General features: G+C 41.1%; 1 protein-coding gene across 1 annotated transcript in view; it reads left to right on the top strand.

Annotated features, from left to right (window-relative positions):
* The window catches only part of CNTNAP5 (contactin associated protein family member 5), a 270,547-nt gene that overhangs the window by 68,467 nt on the left and 188,060 nt on the right, over nucleotides 1–14,020 (top strand). The window contains exons 2-3 of the mRNA XM_059476246.1: nucleotides 371–481; nucleotides 7,792–7,985. Coding sequence (XP_059332229.1) covers nucleotides 371–481; nucleotides 7,792–7,985 — 305 coding nt within the window. The remainder of the gene's footprint in view (nucleotides 1–370; nucleotides 482–7,791; nucleotides 7,986–14,020) is intronic.

Raw genomic sequence — 14,020 nt, 5'->3', positions numbered from 1 at the left:
TGGGATGTTATCTCAGGGCTGCCAGGGCATTACTGCACTCTTCCAGTGGCTTTTGCAACAAGAGTCAATGGCCTCTTTAACTGCAGGGTAGACAATCAAATCTCATTCACTGGAAGGACAACATTTTCCAGTTTTTGGAGCCTTCGATGTCTTAACAGCAGCTCCCATGTGGTTGCTGTCCCACCAGACTGGGACATTCTAGAGGGTTAATTTCAGTTCTCACATGTGAATTCAAGCACAAGTGTGCTGCTGTGTGTCCACTCTCTGTTTACTAAGTAGAAAAAACACTACCTGGAGATAGCACATGTTGGTGTATGTGTTGCTCATATGATGACCTCTGTATGTTTTGTTTTTTTGTTTTTCTTTTCAGATAATTGTGATGATGCATTGGTATCTCCCTTACCTTCAGCTGCCCTTACCAGTTCCTCTGAGCTCTTCAGTACTCACAGTCCCAGCTTTGCAAAACTCAACAGACGAGATGGTAAGGTTGAAATATGAAATGCCTAAACTATTTGTTTCAATCACTTTTACAAAGAATATCTTTCTATGCTGCTTTTATGCAGTGCGTTAATTTATGCTCCTGAGAGTGTGCTGTGTAGGAGCTATTTTCTCCTTTATTATAGAAAGCTTCTATTAATTGTGAAGATCTCCACTTCCATTGTAGAGATATCATCCAGGAAGTTGAGACAGTCTTTTTGCTTTGGATGAGTTCCCATATTTTAATTTAAAGGTTGCTAGGTTTGAGACCCTATTCTAAAATGTGTTACAGACAATAGCAACTAGGTATGAAATTCCAGTGGAATTCAATGATTACACAACCCTGCAGAAATAGTGAATGTGAAAAACAACTTTTCAGACATTTGCCATCATGAATGTTTGAGGTCCAGGTAATGAGTTCACACACCAGGTGGAAGTGTGAATATGAAGCATAGTACCAGAAAGGAGAAGTTGGCAGTATTTAGGGCATCATTTGACATCCTGTTGTAAATTCAGGTTGTCAGCTTTCATCTTGCTTCCAAGGTAGAGCCTCTAAAAGTGGAAAGCCCTGTATTATCATATTACATGTGAATTTCATTTTAGGAAACACTAGAAAATCACTACTACAAAAAGGTTTTAATTGAAAATAAATCAGAATTTTCATTCTTAAGCATCCATGAAGTGTGTTTTAATCAAACACCATTTGATAAATCTATAGAAAGACAATAAAGGGCTCTCTCTTATATGCTTGGCACTAATGATAAGGAGTTGTTTGGCCATTAAAGAAGTGTTAGATGGGAGTTAACAATATCATATTTGAACTCTTGAACCAGAGTTCCTCAGCAAGTAAAAGATCATGTGGTTACTGCTCAACAAAAGAAAGTTGTAAACATTGAGCATGATATTTGAGTTTGCCCTGCCTTTGTCTCCAACTGCTGGCTGAGATGGTGGATAGATATGCTTATGTGATTGTGCAGATGGCTCCAATAGCTAATTTTATGTGTAGAAAAGAGGAAGAGGTTCAAAATCAGTATTGCAAGTCAAACTCTGGCTGTACTCTGTATTAAAGAGATACTAACAATGTTTGAAATTGTGACAGTAGTTTCAATTTAAGGTCAGAAATTGAAACAGGTCTTAGTTAACTGTCCCAGAGTACTTTTGTCATGTAGTGAGGGGTAAGATATTGTAGTTTTTTAGCAATCCAGTATCACACTGGTAAAGTCCAAGCCCTAAGTAAGGGGATTGTTTCAGCAACTTTTGTTTCATGTTTTGAGTGCTTATGTGATAACTGATGAGCTGAGGCCAACAAAGGGACCTAGAAGCTAAACTCTACCTTGTCTGATTCTTTTGCTGCATGGAGTTGTGTAGGAATGTGCAGCTGTAGTGCTGGCAGAGTTCCTATGGGGACTTGCTGTGCCTTAACCCCCAAAAACAATGAAGCCCCTGAACACAGCTGCTCACTCCAGCATGGCCTTACCTCGGCCACAGTCCTTTCAGAGGTAAACCTGCTCCTGCCTTCCCCATGGCTGCAGTCCCTGCATTGTGGTGTGCTTTGACATACTCCAGCAGAGCCTCGTGCTCAGCCATGGTGCTTCAGGGAGTACCTCCTGCAGTGTGCCCTTACCCTTGGCCCACAGGCCCTTCAGAGGTGCCAGCTGTGGCACAGCTGTGGCCACAGGCACAGGCACTTTGAGATGTTACTGCTCTGGCATGGGCTTCTTCCCAGCCACAGCCACCTGGGCTGTCCTCTTGCCACAGGGACTCATCCACAGGTCATACCCCTTTGGCTTGAGTTCACACTGGAGTTCCAGCCTGCCCAGTGCACAGAAGCAGCAGGGATGCCCTGGCCACTTGCCAGCCCAGGAGCATGGGCACTGCTGTCATCAAAATGTTCCCAGGCCCAGCAGTCAGTGGATAAGCAGTACAGCAAGCAGCAAAAACAAAAAGTAGCTACTAATGAGCAATAGACTCTAATAAGCAGTAAGGGAAGCAAGCCCCCTGGCAAACACAGAAGCTGCTGATTAATAACTAACCAGCAATAGCAGCTGTAAATGCAATCTACTACATTCCAATCAAATCTGCAATTATCTCAAACACTCTGAGGCCCATGTTGGGCACATGTCCTGGACAAACCCCAGCAACTCAGCCCTGCACAGCCCCTCACTGCCCCTGCTGGGATGGGGCAGGGAATCACAAGAGTGAAAATGAAGCCATCACTCTGAACATCCCTTTTCCTCCTCCTGCATCCCCCAGCTGTAAGATGATGCTGTATGGAATGGGATATCCCTGTGGTCAGTTGGGGTCAGCTGTCCTGGCTGTGTCCACTCCCAAATTTTGCTTACCCTATCCTCCTCACTAGTGGGGGGGTGTGAGGAGCAAAAAAAGGCCTTGGCCTGCGTGTTAAGCGATTCTCAGCAATAGCAGACACATTTCTGTATTGTCAACACAATACAGAATATTACAGCACAATTTGCTCCGTACCAGCTACTGTGAAGAGAACTAAGTCTACTTAGTGCCTGAGCTTGGGTTGGAGGATCAAGCAGTGTTTAGATGGTGGCTGTAGAAACTTTCTTGGACTGATACTTGAATGCAAATAGGAGATATCTCTACAGGAAATAGTATTTCTTAACAAGGACTGGTCTGTGGCTTTCTGAATATTTTGATGAGTTGGCTTAGCTTTGCTTCTAATTGGTAAGACAGTGCTGCAAGGAACAGAGCCTCTGGGTAGAAAGCCAGATTAATATATTTGTTAATGTGAACATGAATGCAACAAGTGGAGATGAATTTATAAAGTAGAACCCCGTCCTTTATTGACAGAAAGTTCTAATTCATCAAGTTTATTCAGTAATAGATAACATAAGTAAAAGGCTGTTGTTTTAAAAAAAAGGCCTGCAGTAGTGGAATGTGCCATTTAGAAAAACAAACACACAAAGTACCCATGAGTAAAGCTTTGTGTGAACAGCTGAAAGTGCTTAATTAAAATGCTGATAAATCTGTACTGGTAATGCTAAAGAGCTAGTATAAGTCTGATAAATAAGATTCTGAGGTATGAAATATATTATTTTCCCACAAGAGGGATTTATCAGCTATTTTGAATACAGTAAATAAATAATGAAAAATAATAAGAAAATTGCTACAGTATGACTGTATCACCTAAGATTTTTCAGTTCTTATTAGCTCTCAGCCTGAGTAGTCAGTATATGCAATTATGTATGAGAAAATAAAGCATATATAGTGTCAAAAAGAATTTATTTTATGGCCAGGAAGTGTTTGATCTGGGCATTAAAGTAAAATTCTGCAGCAGGGAAGCACTTCTTTGCAGTGGGAAGTCCAGGAGTTTTTAGTAATATATACTGTATATAAAGCCATTTGAGCTGTTTGTAAGGCAGGTAGGGTGGAAATAATAATTCCCTTTGCTTTCTAATAATCAACTACAAATAAGTATGGGCATCCTGAGCAGCCCGGGGGAACATCAAAAAGCATTGAATGTGTAACACTGAGCTTAAATGCAGTTTTTGAAACAACTATGGCACAGTCTGAAAAAGAAACAAAAGTATTTGATCATATTTCTTGGAGTCATATGGGTTTCCAACTGAGAAACCATCAGATCCTTGCTCTCCACATATTTCTAACATTATGATTTGTTGCCATGGAGAATATGAACAATATATCAGGTTCCTGTGGTATTGTTTCTCTGCTGGGGTATTTTCCCCGTACCATACCATATTGAATACCTCTTTTGAAATGATCCCCAGAAGATGTGAAATGTGTGAGCTGTGAGGAATGATGGTGTAGCACAATGGGCAGAATCCTGTCGATGCCACTGGGAACCTGGTGGGTAGAGAGGGGAAATACTGAGCATCCTGTCTCTCTTGTTTTCATGTGACAGCCAATGTGATGTCTTAACACACCCAAATCACATGTGCAGATCTGATGGGCATAATCAAAGCCAAATTTTTGTCTGGCTTGTGTTTATGGCACAATTAAAAAAAAATTATATAGTCCTCTTCAATATGTTTGTGCCCAATTGCAGGAAAAAGACTTTGGGTTATGCTTGAATCTGTTCAGAGGACTTGATGTCCTGTAAGTTGTGTCTTCAGCAGCCTGTGTTGTTGTCCATTAGTCTTCTTGTCCTTTGTCTTGGGCCTCTGTTGGCAAACAGTCCACAGGGCAAGCATCAAAGTGGGTAGAGGAGCAAAGGGCTCTAAATAGTTGCTCTGCTTTGGTTGTGCTTTTTTGGTACTTACTAAAAAAAGTACAGGATGGGTTGTTGACACACTATCAGGAATGATGTGCATAAAAGAAATGTGCAGACACAGACTGTGCTGGAAAAAATGCCAGTATCCCTTGTGCCACCTGCTCTGTATGATGGAGTAAATGTGGAGGAAGAAGAACTTTTATTGATTTTTGTCACTCACAGCAGTATTTGGTGAGGATTTGGGATAACCACAGAAGCAAGCAGAAGCTACATGTTTGCTTTATTAGCAGAATTGAGAGAGGCCCAGTGGGAAAAGCTTCAGTTCTGCCCTTAGTCATGCAGCCAATGCAGCTTTGCTGTTGCTGGGATATTAGCTGCCATTCTTACCAGCATTAGAATTACTGTCCGCCTGTGGAAATGGTAATGGTGGAGGGTTTGGGAGAGGGGAAACACAGTGGGCTTGTTTCTCCACAGGAAAAAAATGTACGAAGCAGCTGCTGTTCTGTGAAGGCATGGTCTGTAACTGATCTTTCTTGGAAGATCAGCTTTGGAGAGGTGATGCTATGAGCAGGTGGCAGTGCTGTGTCTGCAGTGCTTGCATCTAAAGAATGACATTCCCAGCAGATAAATGTGCCTGTCATGTAAAGAGAGATGCAGTTCAGAGATACCATGCAATCTATGATTTTAGGGCTCAAGCTCAGCACAGATCCCCCAAATTTCTGTTCAGTGTGTATCATTTGTTTGAATTTGAAATTAGAAGCCTGTGGTGTTGTGCTCAAGCTGGAAAACAGCAGTGCACAGTAAAGCCAAACACTTTTGTTGAAAGCATATCACATTCCTGCCACTTCTAGCAGCAGAAGGGAGAAAGCATAAAGTAGATATTTAGTTAGGATGTTTGACATACTGCTGGGAAGCATCTGTGCTAACAGGCTTGGCTTAAGAATTTTTGTATAAACTAGAATATAGAAAGCAAAGTTTTTGTGTTTTTAATGGAAAACTCACCAAATATTTTTGTTATATGCTATTTTCTTTCATCTAGTTGTAATTTTCTATGTTGAATGAAGGAAAGATGAAAATGCCAACTTTCTTTTAATATGTGTTGAAAACATTTAGAATAGGCTTTTTTGAGTCATGAATGGAACAACTTTGCCAGAACTTCTGAAGCAGATTTTTATATCAGTTCCTGGAATAAAACTGATTGGGGAGGGGGGGGGGGGAACCAGGCAGCAATTACTGTGTTCAGAGTCTATTTTAGATACTGGATATTACAATCCAAAGGAAGCTTGCCCTTGGTTCCTGTGTGCAATAGTCACAATTGTGTGTAGGAGAAATCTGTAGTTTGTTGTCTTTGAACACAGCTCTGTAGTTTGTACCTTAAAGGTAGACACCATATTTTCTATATGGCACTTAAAAAATCAAAATAAAAATTGGTCGTGTGGGAGTTAAGCTTGTTAGGACTTTTAAGAGGAGGCATTATATAAGCTATATATATAGTTATGGAGTTAAAAGAGCTATAAAGTAGTCGAAGGAGAAATCAGTGATGAAATTCCTAGTATTCTCATTAGGTGTTTCATGGTGTACTCATGGGACAGAGTATTCTATTTAAGGTAGGTAAAGTAATCAGTGATGATGAAGACTTCTGTTGTGATTGAAGAGGGTAAATCATGGCACTAAGAAGCAGTACATGTTGGTTTGGTTGCAAACTTTTCCCTGGAGAGTTCTTGTAGAAGAATGGAGGCTGAGTCATCGAGGGGAGCAGGAACAATACGGGTATAGAATAGATATGGTTCTGTTTCAGGAGTTCAGATAAATCCTATATTAATAAATTATAAATAATGACAATTCTAACACCTACTCTTAGACAAAGAGATTTCAGTTGTGAGTTGGAAAGTACAATACCATCCAGGAAAAGAAAATGTTTGTAGAAGTGCTGAGTTATTGAAATTGAGTTCATTGAGAGAAACCACATTTATTAATCTTTCAACTCTATTCACTTCAATAAACTTTTCATAGAACGACTTTGAGACAGAAATGTTCAGTTTTATTCCCAATGTGATTGTATTCACTGTAGTCATACTGGAGTGCTTTTCCATACTTCATTAATAATGACAAAACAAAAAAAGTATTGGGTGGCAGAAGCAGTGGTAGCCTCAAAATTTGCTGTCTTGGCTACTTGCTTGATGGCTTGTGTTCTTCATAGCTGCATTGGTTGCTTATTGGTGAGGCTGAATTGAACACTGGGTGTATGCGGAGAATAAATGTGTGCAAGGAGAAACAAGGTAAAGGAAAATAAACATAGCCTGTAATTTTAGGATGTAAAAGAAAGCAGGAGACCATAAAATAATATATTCCAGTCTGGAATGGTTTTCTTTTAAATCATAATCTTCCATTTATTATAGTGAGCAAAGTGGTAAAATGCAAGCAGTGGTTGCAGTTCTGTTTCATTGTCTTGGTGTTAGCACAAGCCTGTTTGTGAATTCCAATTGTGAATTCCTTCCAATGAAGGAATTCAAGGGATAGTGCAAATCTTTACTTTTAAAGGACAAATACGAATTAGAAGCTCATGTAAGAGACAGCCTGCTTTCCAATGTGAAGGAAGTCCTTTTAGTTGTTCAATCAAATAGTTTCTAGCTTTGCAACAAATTATCTGAAATGTATTTATAAGCTGTAATTAAACAATTTTTTCAAATACTTAATAGGGCTCAAATAAAAATAACTAACACTTTGCATTTCTTTCAGAACACAGCAAAAAGGAAAATATCAAAGCAAACTGCAAGTTACAAATTCACATTCCCAGAACTGCGAGGGAATAGATATGATTTTTCAGGGTTTTTTTTTGTGTGCCAACCTCATTGATGTTTGTACAGCTGAAAAATAATACATTTCTTTTAAATGTCTTAGAAATTCAAAATTCCTCATGAGCTTTAGGTTAATGGAGATAACCTGATGGAAGCACACCTCATGTAGTATTTCCTAATACTAAAATATGAAAAAACAGCCGCTTGCTCCAGTAGACTCCTCTGTGACGGCCTGAAATAATTTAACGGTTCTTTAGCAAGCAAAATTTTTTTTTGTGCTGTCATTGTCATCTAAATTCTCCTCATCCAATCTTTCAGGAGCTGGTGGCTGGTCCCCGCTGGAGTCCAACGAGCAGCAGTGGCTGCAGGTGGATCTGGGAGACAGAGTGGAGGTGGTGGCGGTGGCCACGCAGGGCAGGTACGGCAGCTCGGACTGGGTCACCGCCTACGCGCTCATGTTCAGCGACACCGGCCGCAACTGGAGGCAGTACCGACAGGACGACGCCGTCTGGGTAGGTCTGAATGGCAGGGCCTTTGGCCCCAGAGCTCTCTGGTTTATGCTCATTTGGGTATTTGGAGAAGCAGCTCTGGTTTCACATCCGACGAGTGCTGCAGTGGTGAGAGAGCAGACCTGAGCGACTCCACGGGGTGTTTGATCTAAATGGGTTATGTCACCGACTGTCTGTGTAATACAAGTTTAGGCCCTCAGGAGTACATGGCTTTTCAGACTATGAGGATGATCAGGGCACTTAAAATGACCCTGTGTGCTTTTGTGCCTGGTTGGCTCTGATTCAGGCACACCAGGGTAAATGGGGCTAATCACCTCCGTGCTTCCTCCAGGAAAGATGAAAATTAATTCTGTGCCTTATACGTGTTTGGCCAGAACAAGAGAGATCATGCTGAGGAAGATGGGTGGTAAATTGCTCCTCAGCTGGAGAAGGCTGGAGCTTCAGCATGGGTTGTGGGATGATTTAGGAGACACACTGAAAGTGATCAAGGTTTTTCTAATACTTTAATGCAGACTTGACCATTGCTGCATCACAAGTTCAGTGTGTGGCTGTGCCAGGTGCTGTTGGTAGGAGTGCATGGGGGCAGCAGTGGCACCACAGGTGTGGATAGAAAAGTTTACAAGCCTTCCTTTTGTACAGAAAATGTCAATTGCTAGTGAATGGGTAACTCCCCATAGAATGGGATTCTCCCCATGCTCTGTGGTGTAGTTCTGTGCATCAATAGCCCTGGTAGCATGAAAATATGTGGTGTTAAAAGAAACACATTCTTCACGAAAATAAAGGGGAGTATGTTAAGTGTAGCCAAGTACACTTATGTTTTTGCTTTGGTTAATACTTTGCTTAAACACTGTGTCACAAAAGCAGATTTTGCTTCTAGAACATAATGACTGAGTGATGGGAGGTAGGGTACAGCAGTAAGAGTGGAGAAGAGCTGCCTAATTTTCCCCAAGTGTATGGTAGCAGTGGAGATGCATGTACAGGGAGGTGAACTTCTGTGCATCTAAAATCCATTGTATCATCACTTTGCTTTATCATGGCTTGATTCAGGGAAAGCTAATGAAATCCTTCTTCCCTTAGAAAAGCAGCTTTGGTCCTAAGATGGTCATAAAGTTGTCAAGTGCTTCACCTGTCACTTAAAATATTATACTAGGCTGTCTTTGCTCTGTTACTTACATATATATACATATATATATATATATATGTATAAGTATTATATGTGCGTGTGTATATATATAGGTATATATTGTATGTATAGAAATTATATATGTATAAATATTTAAAAGCAGTGGAATTTGGACTGAATATAGTGATCATTTAATCTGTCTCTTGACTTCCACCCCAGGGAATCTGAAATACTGAGAAATTTTTACATATTTTGTGTCAGTTAAGTGCTTCTTTGGCTGAAAATATTATGTGGCTTGTTTAAATTTTGTATTAGGACAAATTAATTTTTTATTATATGTCAAACTTTTTAGTCCTTTTCTTTCTGTAAACACTTTTTCTTTTCTAATTTTTTCTTCTCAGAGGGAAACTTGAAAAGACAACAAATAGAATTTACCACAGCAAATTTTAATGCCCTAAGGATTCAATTTATGAGTTTCTTATCTGGCACCTAATATTGCACATGAGAATAAGAACAAGCCTAGCAAACATTTAACAGTGAATTAGGATTTATGAGCAACTTGGGCTCTCGTGTTTTACTAGAGTGATCAGGCACGAAGTTGATTCAGGGCAGAAACTGATACAACTTCCAAAGCCTCATCAGACATGGCTGCTTGTTTTCTGGAGAGATAATTTTTGTACAGGTTTCTAATGGAAACCACCATAGACTACAGAGCATAATTTTCTGTATAATTGAGGAAAAAAAATTGAGATTTTGGGTGTAGAAAAAGAAATAAAGGATTGGGATAATTTTCCCATTACCTTAGTTTCTAGGAGTCACACTGACCAAGTGAGCCAGTAATGTAATTCCAGTCCAGAAGAACCATTTGCTTCATGTTTTTAGAGGGCTTGAAGGGTTTGTTAGGATGCTTCACCAAACTTTCCTGGAGGAAATATCTGATAATGTAAATCCAAAATGGGCTCATTTGACATTTCATTAGATGCTTTAGTCCACCTGAACTGGCAAGTCTCATTAACACTTAGGAGCTTGTGTGCCTACCCATTGAATTAATGAAGATCAAGAATTCCTTCTGTACATTTTTTATTCTAACTAAAGAAAAAGTTGATTTTTTTTTCCTTGGCACTTTTGGATTTTCTTCACTGAATTAAATTAGGTCTAGAGAGCCATTCAGAGCACAAAGAGGAAAGCCAAAGAGGCTTTCAGAAGCATGTACAGAATTATAATTTCAAATTATGCAGTGTTCCTCTTTTATTGGCAGTTATCCTTTCCTTAGGGTTTTTTCTAACTAAGAAGAAACGTAGAAGTGTGCTGTCCAGCTGAATGTTAAAGGTTTTTTCAGACCCTTGGATGAAATGAGGACAAGCACAACATGGTGCTTGTCCTGAACATCTGGCTCTTGAATGGCTGTAAGGGAAGTTCTGCATTGCACACCCATAAGAAAGAGCCCTTGCCCTTGACTTAAGGTAGTTGGACCATTTCACAGGGCTGGGAAAGCTGCCCCCCAGGGCAGCCTCCAATGTCACAATCTGTGGTAGTGTGCACTGTACCAATCTGTCACAAGTTGTGGGAGTTCCAGACTTGGGAATCTCTATCTGTACTGGCTTTGGTTCAGTGATGGTTTTTGCTCAGCAGGAATAAAAACACCCCTCAGTTATCAAGACTGTTTCCAGCATAAACCCAAACCAGACCCCCACACCATGGTAAGAAGAAAATTAACAGTTAAACACAGCATTTTGCGTGGGTGGGATGGGCGGTGAAAGGATGAGGTGGCAAGTTACCAATCCTTAGTTTCTACTCAAGCCAAGTCAGATTTGATCTGCATTTTCTCCCAGGCTATGTGCATGACTCAGAGAGCAAGCCATGGTGTATTCCCAGTTGGTGACACTGCAGGGCTCTCTTGGAGGAGCGTGCACTGGCCCAGCCTTTGTGCATGACTCAGAGAGAAAGCCGTGATGTATTCCCAGTTGGTGACACTGTAGTGTTCTCTTTCATGCACTGGCCCAGCCTTTCCCCGCTGCATATCACCGGGCCATTGAACACAGGTGGTGGGAACAGCAGGAAGGCAGCAGGGCCTTCAATAATCCCTAAGTAAATCTGTCCAGATGAAACTTTTCTTAATGATCCCAGGAATGTCTGATGGTCCCTGTTGCAAGTGCTCTGATGCTCTGAGGAGCTGTTGTGGGTATAGGTTTGGTCCACCCATATGGCAGAGATGTTCTGCAGTATACTGGAGACCTGGGCACATAAATTCTTTATTGGGCTGCCAGTAAGACAGATGTTTGCACACCAGCATATATGACATATCACCAGTAAAAGTCCCTTTCTCTTTATAGAGGTTACAAGGCTTATTATCCTCCTCTCCCAGCTTGCATGCAGCTCCCATCAACTTCCCTGTTAATGAGGACTGCATAGACAGATCGCGGGGAGAATCAGAAAACCTTTTAAGTTTTCACTCAGCCTGTGTTTATGATGTTAGTAAATTCTGCAGCTGGAGTTCAAGACAAGACAGATTAGCCATTTAAAACCAATTTTCCAACCCCATTTGTATTTAAATAATCTTGTTACAAAAGGACTTTCTGGTTCAGAGCAAACTAGACTTATAATTATATTTTCAATATGGATAAATCAGCTATGTGTGGACACACTAGCTATTGATTGGGAGACATAAAACATAAATCTTATTGCTTGTAACAAGTAAATGATTTTTCAGTGTTTTTAAGTGTTGAATAATTCAGCATTTGCTTTACCTGCATACACATCACAGCTTGAGTCAGTCGAAATTGTGTATTTTACTGGGAAAAAAAGTGTGGGTTGTGATATAATGCTATTTCATTTTAGATTGCAATTTTTATGCTATCTATATTGAAAAATACTTTGCAAAGCTGAAAAACACAATTATGCAGGAAGGCACAAAGGAAGGGATGAAACAGGCATAGATGCATGCAACAAAAGGAGAAAAGAGATGTTCTTTATACGGAGTTTTGAAAGGAGAAGGAGAGCTTGTGGAATTGGAGATAAAGGCAGACTCCTCTGACAGTGGCAGAGAAGGCTTTTATATTAGAACAATGAATCTGTGCAGAAAGGCAGTGAAGAGGGAAAATGGCAGAGATGGCACAGAGATAGTTCACACTCCGTGCAGGCCCGTGCACATTGAGCAGGAGTGAGCTGGTTAGCAGTGGCCAGCTGGTATCAGCTGACTTGGTTGGTGCATGTTCTGATAAAGCTGCTGTCCACTGTGCATGGAAGGCACAAAGTGGCTCTGGGTGGGACAGGGGCTGTGAGCCTTTACCCAGATCTGCATCAGAAGATCAGAAGTGCTCCTCTGGTGTTGGCCCCTGACCCCTTGGTCATGCAGGGAATAAAGCAGAGCTCCCCTCCCACAGCAGTGCCCCAGTGGTGTCATGCTTCTCTCAGGTGTGAGGATGCTGTGCAAGGCCTGGAGGGTTGGCAGGAGGCCGAGGGTGCATTAGGAATGTGCAATTTCCAGGGGAGCAGGAAAAGTGTTTTAAAAGAGGTGATAAAGATCCCTTGCATTCCCTTTCACTGGGAAACTTCTTGCTTGCACGTGTGAGCTTCTGCTGAACCAGAGGCTTTTCTAATGAAGTCTAGAGGAGGGTCACCCTTAATTGGCTTATAAATCTACAGGGGTGCTGTAAACTTTCCCATTCCACCCTAGCTGGATAATGACTCTGGAACTGTTTTGGTGAGTTAATTATTGTGAACATAGTTAGAATATTAATCTTCTTGTCAGATTTATAATTGTGCTAATTTGTTCTAAAGCGTCTTTTAGCTCCTAGTCCTAACACCCTCCAAGCAAGACCAGAGCAAATTTCCACATGTAGCAATGAGAAGTCCCATGTTGTTTGCTTGGGTTAGAGGATGAGTTTTTGCATGTCTTGTTATAATGCTTCCTGCTATACTAGTATTAAGATATATTTAAACTCCTTTATGCACAGTAATTATTGCCAGTCCAATAAGTGTTAGGCGGTAAGTACGTATGGATTATTTCCTTTCCCACCTTTGCTCTAAGAAAAGAAAAAGAACAAACAAAAAGCAAATTGCTACTTTCAAGTAGGAATGAAGAAAGTAATTCATTCTTGCTGCAGGGAAGCAAGGTTTTCCAGAAGTTTTCATTGCTATGTTACTACAGATTTTGAAGAGGCAACCATTATCCCTTTGTTGTAATTAGGACTGTTCAGATTTAAGACTGCCTGATACTGAGATGTGGGATCTCAGCACCTCAGGATGGAGGTGCAGAGAGGCCGAGACCACCCTTGGGGGGCTCGGGAGTCCTGGAATGTTGCCAGAAGTGTCTGGTGGCTGGACTTTGATCCGACACAGGAGACGACGCCTGTATGAGGACTGGGAAGGTTTCACTGGGTGAATGGTGAAGGGATAAGTTAGTTAAAGTGTAAAACACAGGGTTTAGGATTTTGGTACAGGGGGGTCTAAAGAAGTAAGATGGAGGAATTGGGGCGTGTCCTGTTCTTCTTCTTCTTCTTCTTGGCCTCCATCTTCTGTGGTGATGGTGGCACTTTGGGATTGGTTATTACTAAAAGTGCACCGGTTAATAAGGGTAGAAGGTATTGGGGAGAAATGATAAATATTGTATACGTAACTTCGGGTATAAAGATAAGTGACCGCCCTGGGGGCTCGCAGTGTGCCCATGGCTGACTTGCTGTGCAGACCTCTGTCAGGCTGAAAGAAAATCTTTTAGATAAACAATTAATAAACACCAAGACCGAGACAAGATCAGAAGTCTCTCCTCGTCCTTTGAAGCGCCGGGCTCTTCAAGGCCATCCCTGGGCCTTTCCAGGCCACCTAAACAGCACCGAAAACCTTACACTGAGATGCTGTTTGGATGTTACTAATTTGCTTCTAATTCTGGTTTTACACACTGAGCTTACAGCAAAGG

Source organism: Ammospiza nelsoni, chromosome 7 (genome assembly GCF_027579445.1).
Source record: "Ammospiza nelsoni isolate bAmmNel1 chromosome 7, bAmmNel1.pri, whole genome shotgun sequence".
In the NCBI taxonomy this organism is placed as follows: Eukaryota; Metazoa; Chordata; class Aves; order Passeriformes; family Passerellidae; genus Ammospiza; species Ammospiza nelsoni.
Note: the sequence above shows the minus strand (reverse complement) of the source record. Positions and strands in the feature narration are given on the sequence as shown.